Source organism: Egretta garzetta, unplaced genomic scaffold, assembly GCF_000687185.1.
Source record: "Egretta garzetta isolate BGI_Z169 unplaced genomic scaffold, ASM68718v1 scaffold163, whole genome shotgun sequence".
Classification (NCBI taxonomy): domain Eukaryota; kingdom Metazoa; phylum Chordata; class Aves; order Pelecaniformes; family Ardeidae; genus Egretta; species Egretta garzetta.
Window position 1 is genome coordinate 5192266 of NW_009259308.1, and position 15459 is coordinate 5207724.

Here is a 15459-nt window from a genome sequence, read left to right on the forward strand (position 1 = left end):
TAATTGACTGTAATCAGAAAACTTGGGAAAAAAAATGTGAGAAAGAGGTTAGCGTTCGTTTTGGCACATGCTGTTTATTGGCAGGAGGAGACAGAAGAAATTTTCCTTTATAGAAGAGGTGCAGTTAATTGGAGAGTGTGTCAGGAGGACACTGGTCAAGGTGGGTCAAGGTGTTTCACAAGCTTGTGTGGTGTTGGGAGGGCATCAGCATTGCCATCTGGCTGCATGAGCATCAAGGAGGTACCAACCCTGGAGGAGCTTTTGAGAGTTTCGATGTTCTCCTTGGGTTGGGACCCTCCCAACTTTCCATCAGGGCCATATATTGACAATAAATATGTCTACTTGCTTGGCAGAACTAGTTGTTTCTTTAAATGGTTTGTATCTTTCAAAGCATCCATGCTATGATAACAGTACAGCAGGATTTGGCTTCGTTTTCCCGCTGGTCTTTGTTGTAGTTAAACCATGTGCCTCTAGAAGAGAATAGCAGCAGCACCTCTATACTCTATATGTCCTAATCTGTACTGCATATCCAGTTACCTTGCCAGATAAGCTGCCATGGGACCATTTCTGGCCAGGAGCCGAATTAGATACTTGAAGGAAAATCCTAAACAAGCAACCTATGCTCCAGGAACCCCCCACTTTTCCCCTCTGTAGCAGGAACTAAAAGACAGACCTTCTCACTCCAAGCAATGTTGCCCTTCTCATGCAAGTCAGGAAGCCTCCTACAGTGACGTCCAACTTCGCCCTTGGCAGCATCCTCCCTGTGTCTTGCTAAAGGGCACGGAGGAGAGAAGCTTCACCCAGGACTTTTCTCAGCTGTTCCCAGCCTTAATCTTCTCTCATGCTCCAGGAAGGTCTCATCCATGTCCACATGATGGGAAAGAGCCTGAGGGCAACACAGACCGGGCTGGATGTGAAGTTCACGACGTAGGCTGTGGTAGATCTCCACCTGAAGGTCTTCCCTGATAGGAAAGTGATTTGTCTGTATTTTAGTGCAATTTGGTGAAGGTTTTTATAATAGTATGGACATGCTCTGAAATAATGGGTTTCACTTGAAGAAGATTTAACATAAATTTTGAATCTTTGGTTGTTATTCAATAAAAAAAAGGCAAAACAGTAATTTCTGTGGATAGTTTATATCCCTTGCTGTTTTCAAAGATGTTATAGTATGTTGGATATATCCAGCTTACAGGAGTCGATGAAGAGTCCTTGTGCCATCTATTTCAAGCCCAGTAGCAATTGTTCTAAATGTCTGTCTTTCCTCGTTTGCTGTCAAAACCATCTGTAATGCAGGGGGTGTTTTATAAGAACCAACTACCTGGGATGTGTCTATGAAGCAGGAGTTGTGGCCACTGGAAAAGGAGCTATTGATTTAAACAGCTTGAAAGTGCTTAGCGGACGATAGTCTGGCTGCAGAATACGGGAAGTAAGTGGAGGATGGGGGGAAAGGCCTGTGAAAAGGTGTAAGGCTATAAGGAGAGATTAAGTTCAGATGATTGAGCTTTTTTTTTTTTAATTCAACAGTATCTGTTTCTTTTTTTCAAGGGTGAAGCGACTCATCTGCCCTAGCTTGTCAGAGGATGTTTAACTGGCAGCCCGATTAGACCACACCATGGAGAAGACAGACGGTATGGAGGCTATGGGATGTTTGTTTGCTCATTTGCTTCTTGAAAAAAAAACCAACCCAACCAAGCCCTGAAGTAATTTCATTACCAGAAATACTGTAAATAACCTGCTTTCTATAGATATGTGGTAGGGCCACGAGGTGAAAAATGCATCGTTCATGTATTATGCAGACCTCCTAAACCACAGCAAAAATGTGGTCACAGCTCTCAGTGTATTTGTCCTCCTGTCCTTTGCAGGCAGAACAAGTCTCTGCTCCCACAGGCTGGGCTTTGCTCTTGTGCCGTATTAGCCTGTGTGACATTTCCCCTCTATCGTTCCTCTGACTTTCACGTGCTCCTTCCCATCAAAAAGGCAGCTGTGTCTCGGTGATGCTCTGTGACAAGCGTCACCAAAAGCCATGCCAAATTCTGCCGGTCCCCATGCAGCTGCTGGACCAGGAGGGAGACAGAGGGAGCAGCCATGAAACCTGGTTTCTCCTGGTCGAGCTGTTCCTCCTCATCCTCATAGAGCACAGCTTGTTTGCTCAGAGGTGCAAAGCAGCCCAAACCACTGCAATTTCAGGGACTTGGGGCAGAAAAATGAACAATGATGCAGGGGTTTAACTATTTAGACCCTCAAGGACGAAATTTGGGGGCTGTGAATTTTTGCAGTCTGGACCTGACTGTATTAGGTTGTACTAAACCAGGAGCCTTGGGCTGCGCTGCGGGAGCCGTGCACCTGCGATGGCTGGGTGGGCAAACACTGTCACGCATTTGGTGGCGATTTTCCTCAATTAAAAGCCGTACTCGGTGCCGTGCAGCCGGTCACCTTGGGAGGCACGTGTTTCGCATGGATGCGGCTGTGTAAAGCAGCCCCGGCTGGCACTGTCTGGGTCTGGCCTCTGCCTGGTGCTGTATTCATCATTTTCAAGGAATAATTTGTGACCTGGTGTTTGCTGATGAAACGATGCAATGATTTTCTTGCTTGGCTTGCAAGGCATTGCTTACGCCACTGAAAAGTTAAAACCAAACCAAAAGCCTTGAAAAATGTAATTGTCACAGATTGGTTCCACCTTTGTTTTTTGAGCTAGATTTATAATACATCAGGCAGATTTTTATACTTACACAGACACGTAGCTCTGCCTGCAAAACCTGCTGTTTGCTTAATTGCCAATTAGAGCCATGATTTCAGCAAATTTTTGGCTTCCTCAGTGCAACAATTACCTGATTCACTTCCAGAAAACCGGATCGGACCTTCGCACATGTTGCTGTGTCTCTGCGCAGCTTCACCGCAAGCCTCCATGATGATGAACTGCAGCCCTCGCTTGCCTGAAACTGAGATGAAAAAACCCAGTAACATATATTTTGTTATTTTTGTTGTTCTCTTCAAAATTCAATCATCCCTTTCTTTTGGGTTGTTTCAGCAAATGGCCAGCCACCCAAACCTGACGGGGAGAGGGAGCAGACCCGCAGCCTCCCCTACTCTGTGGAGACGCCATACGGCTTTCACTTGGACCTGGACTTCCTGAAATATGTGGACGACATTGAGAAAGGGAACACCATCAGAAGGGTTCACATCCACCGGAAAGCCAAGCAGCCGAAATTCAGCACCCTGCCCCGAAACTTCAGCCTGCCTGAGAACGGCTCCCGTGGATGCACGTCTGCTCCCAGCAAGAGCTGGACGGCGACCTGCTCCTTCCCCCAGCGAAAGGCATCCCTGGGGGCCGAGGAGTCCCCCCGTCTCTTCCTGCCCAACGAGCTGACCCTTCCCGTGGCCGACGAGCCGAGTTATCGGAGAAAAGCCCTTTTGGCAGAAACATGGCGGCAGGCGGAGCTGGGGTGGCAGGAGGGCAAGCTCCGTGGGCGGCCGCAGCTACTGCGAGCCTCCAGCATGCCCGCTGCGCTGCTGCCTGGCCAGCCCCCGCCAGGGGATGGGAGGGTGCCCTCACCCCTCCGGCCACATCCCCAGCCCTCCCACGACCAGAGCGGCTCCGAAAGCACCTTTCACCCCACACCGTGTTCACCTGGCTCCGACGGCATCATGTTAAATCTCCCTCGGGAGATGAACTTGGAGCAAGATGTCTCCTTGGGGCAGAAGGAGCATCTGGGTGGAGGCAGCCCAGAGCTGGTGCAGATGCAGCCCCCATGGCAGAGCCAGCATCCCACGGCGCCGCAGCTGCAGGTGATGATGGAGAGTGGAGATGAGGAGGGTGATGTGACCGACGCCAGCAGTCGCTCCATCTTGGCTGGGGCTGAACCAACCTCACCAGGTGCCCTCCAGCTCACAGAGGAGAACGTGAACCCTGGGGAAAGGGAGTTAAGTGTAAGTGCAATTGCTCCAAACATGCTAAAGAAAGCTGAGGAGAGGAGTGTCCGGGCTGGAGAGAACAAGGAGAGCTGTGGTTCTCAGCCTTGTGATGCAGGAGAGCCTGGTGGGGTGGCTGTGCTGAAGCAGCAGGTTGCTGCTCTGGAGGAGCAGCTGAGCAAGAAGAAAGAAGAGCTCGAGCAGATCAGGGCAGTGCTGGAGCAGCAGGATCATGAGATCAAGGAGAAGGAGAAAAGCATTCAGTTACTGGCCAGCTCCAACGCTCAGCTGGAAGAGAAACTGTGCCAGGAAAACGCCAAAGAGGCTAAGGCATTGTCCAGGCAGAGCAGCGGGGCTTTGCAGTGCTACGATGCTGCGGTGAACACCGACCTCTCACAGGTAACTGGGCCTAAGCAAGCCCATGACAAAGGCATCAACGTAAATCTCCCAGTCTCCACCAAATCCATAGGGTGCGGCATCCACAGAGTAGACAACATGAATGCACAGGCGATGGTGCAGGGTGCTTGGAGAGGTCAGGGACTGGCAGATGCTTGCACTAGTGTCAGTGGAGAGGAACAAGGACATTTTGGTGAAGCTGACATTGAGGTTGGCCTTCATATACCATGCTTCACCCAGCTGAAGATTGATGAGCACCTCAGCGATGACAATCAAAATCACAGGAATAATTACGATACCCAGAGTCGCACTGCTCATGCAGTGACTGCAGAAGGCTATCAAGGAACAAGAATTGGCTCAAGCACAGGAGAAAACAAGGCAGGCTTTGGCGAAGACAAATCTCGAGACGGGCTGGAAGAGGAAGGTCCCCCTGACCACGAGGATGTCCCTGGTGTTGACCCCATCAGCCAATACGTAAAAAAAATCCAGGAGCTTTTGCAGGAGCAGTGGCTGTGTTTGGAGCATGGCTACCCCGAGTTAGCAAGCGCAATTAAACAGCCGGCTTCCAAGCTCAGCTCCATTCAGAACCAATTAGTTAATTCCTTAAACTCGTTGCTGTCTGCCTACTCTACGCAAGGGCCCACAGATAAGGAGAATTCAAACACACACTATCAACAGTTGGGTAAATAATATTGATATCAGTTTCAACGTGTCTGGGCCAAATCTCTTCCCATTTATTCAAGTGTTGAGCAGGGGTGCTGCAGTGGAGCTCGGTATAATTGTTATCAGTCAGATCAGAAAAGATCCTCCTAAGTATGTATAAGGAAGGCAAATCTCTGCACATCAAAAGCTATGTGATCTTAAATAAAAAAAGCAAGGAAAACCATGTAGGGTTTGATAAAGCTGTGCCTCAGTTATATGTAGGATCAGCTTCCAAAAGTGGCCATACTTGTGGCTATTCCATCAAATAACCATTTTTCTTAATTGGATTAGCCATTTCAATTTGCAAGGATGTGGGACTCATGCTCTTCTGGGGTAAATCAGCATGAAGTTCACCAGAACCAAAACCAATTCAAGCTAACTGAGCAACTAGGCTGGGAAAAGACCTGTCCCCACTCACAGCAATTTGTCTAACATAATTTTAGCTTATATGAAGATAAGAATCCAAAAGCAAAGGTTGCTTGTTCTCTGTTGGGGGGGCTTGCAAGTAGATGAGTGACCTATTATAAGCAACACATGTGCGGCTATTCAAACTGCAATGGAAAGACTCATCCATATAGTATTATAGGACATTTATATAGGAGATTTCCAATACATTAGTATTGAAAAAAAATTAAAAAAGAAAACATTATTACAAAAGTAAAACCTACTTATATTCATAGGACATGTATATAATGCCCTAGTTATATTCATAGGACATGTATATAATGCCCAGTCACTTGGGGATGTTTGAGACCAATATTTTAAAGGTCAACAGGGCAGGTTCAGATTGTGGCCAGGTGCATCAGTAGTTTTGCAAGACGTAAAAAGCATCTCCTAAGATGAACAAAGATGCGTACGTTTATGATCTGTAGATTGTTGCTAGAGCTTGGGAATAATCCTTGATAATTATGGCACATCTGCTTCATTAATCTATTGTTTTGTATTTTGCTAGAAATCTCTCCAACCACAAGTCTTAAATCTATCATGAAAAAGAAAGGTTATGGTTTCCATGCAGGAGGCAATGGGACCAAAAAGAATCTTCAGTTTGTTGGGGTAAATGGTGGGTAAGCATCTGTTCAGAAGATAAAACTGCCTTTTAACATGCGATATCCTCTGTATAGCTGAAGAAGTCATTCTTTTTTTTCCCCTCTTTTCCCCTCCAAACCTCTTGATTAAAAGGCCATTTGAAATGGAGCCTCTTTTCTCCCTTCTTTAATCCAGCACTGATAACCTGTAAGTAACCCTGTAGAAAAGATGTTGGTGTTTTCAGCGCAGCGAGGGACACCCTGGGGACTGACACTTTCTGCACACCCATCTTTTGGGGCTTCATCCAAAACCCAGCTGGGTCCATGGGAAGATTCCCACTAACTTTGGTGGGTTTTGGAGGAGGTCAGCATTGGCTGGGTGGGCACGCTGCCACTAACCTGCCTCCAAGCTCCAGCAACAGCAACACAAGTTGGTTCAGGGCCTGAGAAAAGACTATTTCAGAAAATAAGGAATTACCTTGGGGTGAAGGAAACCCATATTTTAGGTTGTACTCCAACGCCCAGTTCCCTGTGTATCCAATGTCTAACACCCTTTGGCCTTTGAGCTAACTGGATACAACAACGTGTGCTGTCATCTCGAAGAGCAGCACTGGCACATTTTCTACCAAGGAGTACATGTGCTGGCACGAAGAGGGCAGGACACATTTCACTGTCCCTTCAGTGTTCAAACGGCTATGTGTGCAAGTTTGGATGCTGGTTTCTGCTGACATACACTTCTCTGACTTCCCAGCTTGATGGCTACTGCTGTTGAGTTTGTCTGGTGTTACTCTTGTTGTGTAGAGCTTCTTCTACCAACAGTTGCTGAAATGGGTACAACTTGTAGTGAGTAGAGGAATCTTGACTAGTTTGAGAAAAGTTTGGGGATCCCTTAGAGTGAAATGTTCTGTCCCATGGAAGATGTTAATACTTTTGGACAACCAGAAGAGAGGTCTCACTAGCAGGGCTGCTTGAATGGTGCACTTGGGTCCATGCTGGAGCTGCAAACACGTTTTTTGTCTAGCAGTCCTCAAGGTTGCTGACCTGCTGCTTGTCCCATCTGGATGCAGGGTCCATGTTTCTCATGGCTCCCCATCAGCATGCTGGCAGCTCCTAGCACAGATGCAACATGTAGCCCTTGCCTGGCCATGCTGGGGCCTGTGTGATGGACATGCCTCCAAACCACCAAGTAGTCCCTGAAGTAACCTTGCCTGCTGCTAATTAACTGCTTCTATCATGCTCCTGCTGGCTTAAGAAGCCAAAAAAAAAAAAAAAAAAAGACTAACCCTCAGTTTGGCTGTGGCTCTAACCTTTTAACTGGAGTATCACCCTGGGCTTCATCCAAGGCCCATTGGAGTCAGTGGGTGTCTTCAATGAGTCTTGGTCAGGCCTTGTGGTTGCAGATGGGGAAGGAGTGAATAACATGTGGTGTCCTCAAATAGCTACGAAACGACTTCAAGCGAAGACACAAGTTGTGAAGACAGCCCATCGGATGGGGACGTGGAGAGTGAGATGGGGAGAAGAGCCGAAGATTTCGAGCCCACACAGGCGAAAGCTAGAGGTGAAAGTGAGGGGGCTTCATCATGGACCTCCTCGAAGGAGAGATGTGAGGATGATGACCTACAGGAGCCATCGGCAGAAGCAGTGCCTTGCACTGAGCACAAGGCTGACAGGTAACCAGAAAAACCAGACAGTGATCATGCTTTCCACCACGTCTCTGCAGCCACAGGACACACAGCACTGCATTCAGTCGCTCCTACAGGGCTGGGGTCAGTGCTTCAGCTGCTCAGTGGAAACACAGCCACTGACCTCTGTAGCCATGGGAAAAGGCTTTAAAGAGCTAAATATTTTTTGAGTTACTACAGAATCTTAATGGATGCTTGACTGTGGAAAAGGCGGAGCGAGTCATATTTGGTTAGAATTGGCTCATTTCCACCTGCTCAAGTAAAGTTTTTAAGTAAGGTTCTTTGCAGATTCAGGAATAAGATGATTTTTTTTTCTCCCCACTTTAATGCTTCTTGGAACAGGTGAAGTTGACCATACAGATCTGGGACTTTGAACTTAAACACCTATTTAAGTGCTTAACTTTGTACCTAAAATCTGTGTCAAGTCGATGAGACAACTTGTGTCCATAAAATTAAGCACGTGAATAAGTGTTGAATGTTTTCTGACCTATACTGCATGTTCTGCTTCCTGCTTTAATACCTCCTGCAAGTTCTGTATCGTGATGGATTTACAGAAGTATTTTCCCTTTAGATGCAAACCGTCTGAAGATTTTCTTGCCGACTGCCAGCTACTCAGCAAGCACCTCTCAGAAATCAGGACCACAAGTGACAAGCATCTGGTACAGATAATTTTCAATCCCATTTCAGACATAGTTCCTGCTCTCTGTTATGTTTAATGGATAAGATTATCCTGATGGTGTGTTGCAGGCTGTGCCCTACCATACCATGGACAGTTTTGTGAGGAGAGGGGGACGAGATGACCTCTGAGTCAGTTTTAGAATAGCCAAAAAGAAAGGAAAAGGGGGAGGGGGGGGGAGAAAGAAAAAAAAAAAAAGAAGATGAAGGGTTTCTCTGCTTACTCACTCAAGTTACCACAGGAAATTCCTTTCCCCCTTAAGTTATAGCAGTAATCCCAAAACCAAAAGTTAAATACCATCTGAGTGATGCCAGAGCACAGGACAAAGTGGTGTGGGGCGAGGAGCTGGGGCAGCAACCGGTTTGCAGGGTGACTACCCCAGGAGTAATGGTGAGACCTTGGTGTTTTCAGCGGCACATCATGAGCACTGTCTGCCAGGAGTGGTTCCGGGTGTCGAGCCGCAAGTCTTCCAGCTCAGAGGTGGTCGCAGCATATCTGAAGGCTCTGGGGGCCATCCAGCCCCAGCTCCTGGCAATGGTGGTGAACCTGGCTGACAGGAATGGCAACACGGCTCTTCACTACAGCGTTTCCCACTCCAACTTCCCGATTGCAAAGCTCCTGCTAGACACAGGTAGGAACAGCCACTCTGCTCAGCCATGGCTTTTGTTGTATATGGGTGTGGAAGTTACTTTATGTTGTTCTTGCCAATGGGGCATGGTCCGATAGGGGATGGCCATGGCCGGCAGAGCCAGGTAATGGGGATCCAGACGGGGGTCCCAGATGTGGCAAACAGTGAGTGAGGTCCAAGGTTCTCCTAGGGAGTTCAGTCAGGAGCAAAAGGAGATGGAGATGAAGATGGGACAGAGGTGGGGCTGGGGACCAACTACAACCTACATGCAAAGGAGCCATCCAGTAGTCAAGCATGGGGCCAACATCCATCCAAGGGGACAAGTGTAGGGCCACGGTCCATCCAAGATAGAGGCATGGGGCCAAGGTCCACCCAGGAGACATTGTTGATCTGAAGACCAGCATCCTCCCCCATAACTTGGCCCTGGTCCCATAAGTCTGGGCAGGGGTCCCAGCTAAGGCTCATTAGTGCCCTCAGGGCCCTGACACATCTTGAGGGCTTTGCAATCTGACTTTGGAGAGGGCTCAGGGTCCCCGTGGACAAGGGGTGTCTCTCATGGCCCTGGTCCAGGTGGGATGGGGTGGCTCTCCCAACTTTTTGTAGCAGCAAATGCCACATCATGGCTTGGAGCTGGAGGATCAGACCCCCCAGAGAGCGTAACAAACCCCACAGCGCTGCAAAAAAACCCCATTTTAAACTACTGAACTTTCAGCTCACATTGCAAAGAAATAAAAAATCTCAGCTGAGCTTGTACAGGGGGAAAAGTGCACGCGCGCTCAGCAAGAATAAAGGCACTTTGGCCTTTTCTCATGGGCCAGACAATCTGTTAAATGTTAGGGAAATGGCAGATTATCATACACATCTATAACCCAATTGTTGCCGCAGACTGCAGGGAACTGCTGTGGTTTGTCCCCTTCTGCTGCTGATTGCCCGAGGTGGCCAGGTCTCCAGGGCAAGGCTGGACCCCAGCTCCAGTCCATCAGACGTGGTTCATTCCTCGTGGTGGGGTTGGGAATAGGCTGTTTGAGGTGAAAAGTGAGTGAAATGGGGCCAGAATGGATTTACACCAACCATTGGGTGACAGTCATCTTTCTGCTGCTCCCTTGCTGAAGGAGTTGAAGCAAACAGGCCACAGCTCCCCAACTGGTGTGTGCCCAAGGAATTAATTATTCCCCTGTTCTTTTTTTTTCAGTTATGGTCTTCAAAGTTCATTGACTTGAACTCAGCAATTGTAATTAACTGTAGCAATGCATAGCACCAAATATCCTTTAATGCTGTGCTCATAAGACTAGATATATAACACGGATAAATCTCAGTCCTGCATAATTATGGAAACTCCTGTTTCTGGGAATATAATGTGCTTGCATGTTTTATAATTCCTTCTTTGCTTCCCTTTTGCTTGTCTCTCTCTCCACCTGATTCATCGTGGGGCTGAATCCTTCCCCTGCATGGTGCATTGCCTGCCAGGCGTGTGCCGCCTGGACTTGCAGAACCGTGCTGGCTATACGGCGGTGATGCTCACCCCGCTGGCAGCCGCGGAGACGGGCGAGGACATGGATGTGGTGATGAAGCTGCTGAAGGAGGGGGATGTCAACCAGCGAGCCGCCCAGGTGTGTCCCTGTAGTTCTGCTGTTTCTTTGAAAACTGAGTGTGGCCCTGCCTGGGATGGTGCCACCGCCATGGGTGGAGGGCAGCCAGCCCATTTATTAGGCAAAGGCATCTGCAAAGTGACTCCTGACGAGCTCTTAGCCTCCTATTTATGGCCATCACTGTGTGATGCCAGTTCAGGCTGTGGCATTATCATGTCCCCATAGAGGTCTTGGGCTGGGGGGGGGATATAATTCAAGTTCCTTATGCTGCATGTGCAGTGCCAGGCTGAGGCTCAGCAGTAGACGTTGGGTTGGAGTTGCTGTTTCTCAAAAGTTACAAAAGCATCCTCAGCTGAATTGCAGCATAGCTGCCCAACAGCTCCCTGTGAAGGGTAAAATGAACAGGCAAAAGGAAGGCTGAAAATTTTGCAAAACAATTTTTCTGAGCTAATAACTTAGAAGTGATGCCAGGGAGGAGCAGTGCAGGGTGGACTCTGGGATACAGGATCCCTAGGTTTGCTGGTGAGCAGTTGTTTCATCACAGAGTCACACATTTCAGTCTCAGAGATGGCAGTCCCCTTCACCCACATCTTCTTCCAAGCAGCTGTAGAAGTTTGTCTAGACCTAAATTAAACTGCCCAGGAGGGTTAGGGGGACAGCTGCCTTTGGGGGCAGCTGAGCAGTTTGGCCATGCCACTGCAAAGACCTCTCCACGTGGCTGTGGTGCAAGTGAGCACGTGTCTTTTACAATACCTGCTGAAGAGCCCCAGTGTTATTTAATAATAATGTGCAGTAATATGCAATAATATGCAATATGAAATAATACTATAAATTGTTATGATGTATGTACTATGCAATAATAATATCCAAACTTACAATATATGTGCAATAATAACAGTCATTATTATTATATATAACAGTCTGAGCAAGCAGGACTATAGGAGGCTGGTGGGTATGGGGTGTTCAGCCTTTCCCTGTGTGGTTGCAGGGAGGCCAGACCGCCCTGATGCTGGGGGTCAGCCACGAGCGGGATGACATGGTGCGAGCCCTCCTCTCCTGCCAGGCCGATGTCAACCTCCAGGACGAGGAGGGGACGACGGCCCTGATGGTGGCCTGCCGGCAGGGAAACGCCGACATTGTCAGGCTCCTCTTGGCCCAGCCTGGCTGCCAGGTCACACTGACAGACAAGGTGAGGCTCCAGCGCCGTGCTCAGTCCCGTATGCAACCTCATGTCCATCAGGCATGGAAAGCTCATGTGGGATCATGTTTTACAGGCAGCAATCCCCAAGTGGTGTTTTTTAAGTGAAGAAGTACTATTTTGGTCCAATTACTAATCAGGGGACCACTTTTAGGAGAGTACCCCTGGTTTTGATGCTTGTGCAGTAGATGGGGTGGCTGTGCCAGCATCCTGCATCCCAGCCGTAGCCTGAGCAGGAGCACTGTGGGGAAGAACCCAACCAGGTATAAACCTAAAAAAAAAAGATTAAATTCTTGAAATGTGGAACGAGAAGAGCTTCAGCTCCAAGAAATTAGCAGCAATTAACTCTCCCCTGAGAAGGGACGCCTCTCCAGGGGGACACGTGGGACAGGGCCAGGCTGGGAGCAGCACGGCTGGCAGGTGCAAATCCTCCTCCTGCACAGGCCGCATGGCTGCATTTACAGTTATGCAACTATTTTCTAATTAAACCACAATTTTGTCCAAGACATGTGGGATGGCACCAGGAGCAGGAGAAGGGACAACCAGGCTGTGTTTTGTGTGGTTGAGAATAAGCCCCAAAAGACCGTGGGGAGGTTTACAGGATGGTGACTCATTTTAAGAGAGGAAGGAGCTGTGGGGAAGGAGGTTTTGGGGGTAAATAGCTGGGTGCAAAGCTGCCCTGGCCAACTGCTCGCTGGAGAGCTGAGAAAAACTCGTCAGTAGGCAGATTGCAAACTGCCTCTTTTAGCAGTGATGGGGCTAAGAAGTGGAGGCGGTTGAGAATGGAGCCGGGGGGATTACGGGGGTGGCCGGGGTGAGATGCAGGGATTCGGGCGGTAACGTCTTCACCTCTTCCCTCCCCGCAGGGCGGTAACTCGGCCCTGTCGCTGGCCCAGCGTGCTGCCCGTGGGGACATTGCAGCGCTCCTGCGAGCCCATGCTGAGCAGAGCCCGTCCCTCTCTGTGTGACCCAGTGGGAAGAAGAAACCGGGATGGGGAGCAGGGAATGAACAGCTCCTTCTTGTAACGGCCCCGCTGCTCGCCTCGGCGGCCTGGGCCAATATTGCAGGTTTCCATACATACAAGGCCATGAACCCTGCCAGTTACCTGCATACATTCCCCATGACTAATTCTCCTCAGTAAGCCTGCTTACACCCCCCTAATCTATGCCTGTTGCCACAAATGACTCCAAGCACTCCTATATGCTCCTCCCAGTATAGATTTGGCAGGTGAGCGACTGAAACAACGGAGCAAAGCACATTAGAAAAGCAATACTTAGCCTTTAACCTTACATTATGGTTGTCCTTTTAATCGACTACTTAACTGTATCTCATTTAACTTGTAAGTTTGTGTCCTAATATTTATTGTTAGCTCTTCTGTATGTAGTGGCAGGCAGTGATTATTCAGTATATGTAACAGCAAACACAAGCTGGATGGATTATGTAAAGTATAAAATCCTATTTATGTTTGCTTATGTGGGTCTGATGTAAGAATTAAAAATTAATGCCCTAGCAAAATATTTGAGTATACCAGACCCAAACACACAGACATTGTTTTGCCTGTATTTGGAATTACCATATGGCTCTTATTTTTTCTAATTATGTTTGAGCTAACGGGGAAGCATAGCCCATTGACATGCACCGTGCATCAGCACATGCGATGCTCAGGCACAGCGGGGTGGAGCAGGTTATCCCGAGCACGGCACAAGAAGATCACAGGAGATTCCCGTCCCACGATGCGCTAGCATTGTCCAAGAGTTTTGTGGAGGGGCTCTGCTGACGGATGCCTTTTGGGCAAAAGTCTGCTCTCTGCTTTCCCTCGTGCTCGATGTTCAGATGCCCAAACTACTCTGTGTAAAGCCATGCTGTCTATGATTTAGCTGCCGGAGTCAGCCGGTGCCAGAGCCGCCCCTGCCATAGGGCACACAGGCTCGGTCCAGCATCACCTCAAATTCTACATAGGGCAGGGCTTTTTTCTTAAACCCCTCTGCCGCTGACAAAGAAAAGAGGGGGCTCAGGCCCTACTTTTCCAAACAGCTTTACACTGTCATTTAGTCACTACATACTGGGAAATGCCATTTCATGAGGCTGTGCTGCGTCTCCGTGGGCTTTGGTGGACCTGGATGCCATCGCCAGTTGAGCTGGTGCATAGAACACCACTGTAAACCTGGATCTACTTGCCATCACTAGAAGCAAATCGTCCTAGTTAGCTAATTACATTACTTTTTTTTTTTTTTTTTTTCTTTTTTTTTTTTTTTTTCTTTTTTTTTTTTTTTTTCTTTTTTTTTTTTTTTTTCTTTTTTTTTTTTTTTTTCTTTTTTTTTTTTTTTTTCTTTTTTTTTTTTTTTTTCTTTTTTTTTTTTTTTTTCTTTTTTTTTTTTTTTTTCTTTTTTTTTTTTTGTTACTAAGCAGAAGTTAATCCTGGACTACTTTGGTTGCTTGTAAGTCAATTCACATCATGATGAAGTCGCCCTTGAGCTGTCTTTTCCCCTTCCCTCGTATTTGCGATATACGGCAAAGCCATTGCTGAGTCCCTGTCCTCACACCGGTAACGCTCCCACTGCCTTGCAGGGAGGGGAGGACACTGCCCTCTGTTTTCCACTGAAATTTGCCATCATCTGCTCCATTTCTTTCCTTTCTTCATGTTTTCAGCCAGGAGGATTCATCATCTCAAATGTCTATCATCTGCTTTTTCTTTTTTTAACTCAGAATTCAGTTACCTCCTTTATGTATAAATAAACTCCAGTTAAACCTTTACCTGTGTTTGCTCCTGTGCCTGTCCCCATTGCCGCGGTGCTCTCCTGATGCGAGGCAGCAGGGATGCTCTGACAGACAGACGGACCCCTAAAAGCAAAGGGGCAGGGAAGGAAAGTCCTCAGCCCATCATGACTGCACATACGTCATTAAATCAGTAATTTTTGAGGTGTTTCTTCAGATCAGTGACACCCCCCACACACACCCCCTGGGAGGTCCCAGGCCCCAGCTCACCTCACAGACATGGCAGGGTGGTTTGTTGTTTTGGGGTTTTTTTTTTGTTGTGTTGTTTTTTTTTTTTCCCAGGAATTGCCCCAGTTTGCATTCTTGGGTGCTGAGCACCCAGTGCCAGCATGAGCACCCATTGCATCGCTGCCAGGCCCCAGCTGCAAACAAAAAGAGCCAAAATACCATTTTGTGACAATTTTCACTTATGTTTTTTTCCCACCAGCTCTGGAACTGCACTTGTGGGTGAGGAATTTCACTTTGACTCTCGCTGCTTCCTAGAGGGAGGGGCACTTGCTAGCTTCAACATAATAAATGTGGGAGATTTTTTTTTTCTGCTAAGGATCAGGGTGGTTTTGGGAAGTGCCTGCCTCCTCCTGCCTGTGGAATCCCTCAGGCTATCAAGCCCACCATAGTGTGATTTGGGGACAGGGCATGATATTTTGGGGGCGTGCTGCAGCTCTGCAGTGAGGAAGCATGGACTTTGCTGCCTTCCCCCTACGTCCCTCTGTGTCCCCCTTTCCCTCACATTCCTGTTCCTGCAGCCCAGGCTGGTTAAGGTGTACAACCCCAGAACGTTTATTGTCTTTCCTTTGCCTCATATTTCCTCTTTTCCCCCCCAAACCATCTCCCTGGGTGGAGCAGCTCCCACAGGGTGACATCCCCCACCCCCCACC

The 15459-nt window shown here is 48.1% G+C and overlaps 1 protein-coding gene across 1 annotated transcript; it reads left to right on the forward strand.

Annotated features, from left to right (window-relative positions):
* The first annotated feature begins 1612 nt into the window (after window positions 1-1612).
* KANK4 (KN motif and ankyrin repeat domains 4) lies at window positions 1613-12773 on the forward strand. Its single transcript, XM_035891799.1, has 8 exons — window positions 1613-1628; window positions 5960-6071; window positions 7472-7702; window positions 8286-8373; window positions 8802-9021; window positions 10486-10628; window positions 11596-11796; window positions 12672-12773. The coding sequence occupies exons 1-8, from the start codon at window positions 1613-1615 to the stop codon at window positions 12771-12773; spliced, it is 1113 nt and encodes a 370-aa protein (XP_035747692.1).
* The last annotated feature ends 2686 nt before the right edge of the window (window positions 12774-15459 follow it).

What these genes read in the sequence shown, in the direction of transcription:
- KANK4 (XM_035891799.1), top strand. An exon ending in TTTGTTGGGGTAAATGGTGG is followed by an intron (nt 6,072 to 7,471) that starts GTAAGCATCTGT and finishes GTCCTCAAATAG; the next exon opens with CTACGAAACGACTTCAAGCG. An exon ending in TCAACCAGCGAGCCGCCCAG is followed by an intron (nt 10,629 to 11,595) that starts GTGTGTCCCTGT and finishes GTGTGGTTGCAG; the next exon opens with GGAGGCCAGACCGCCCTGAT.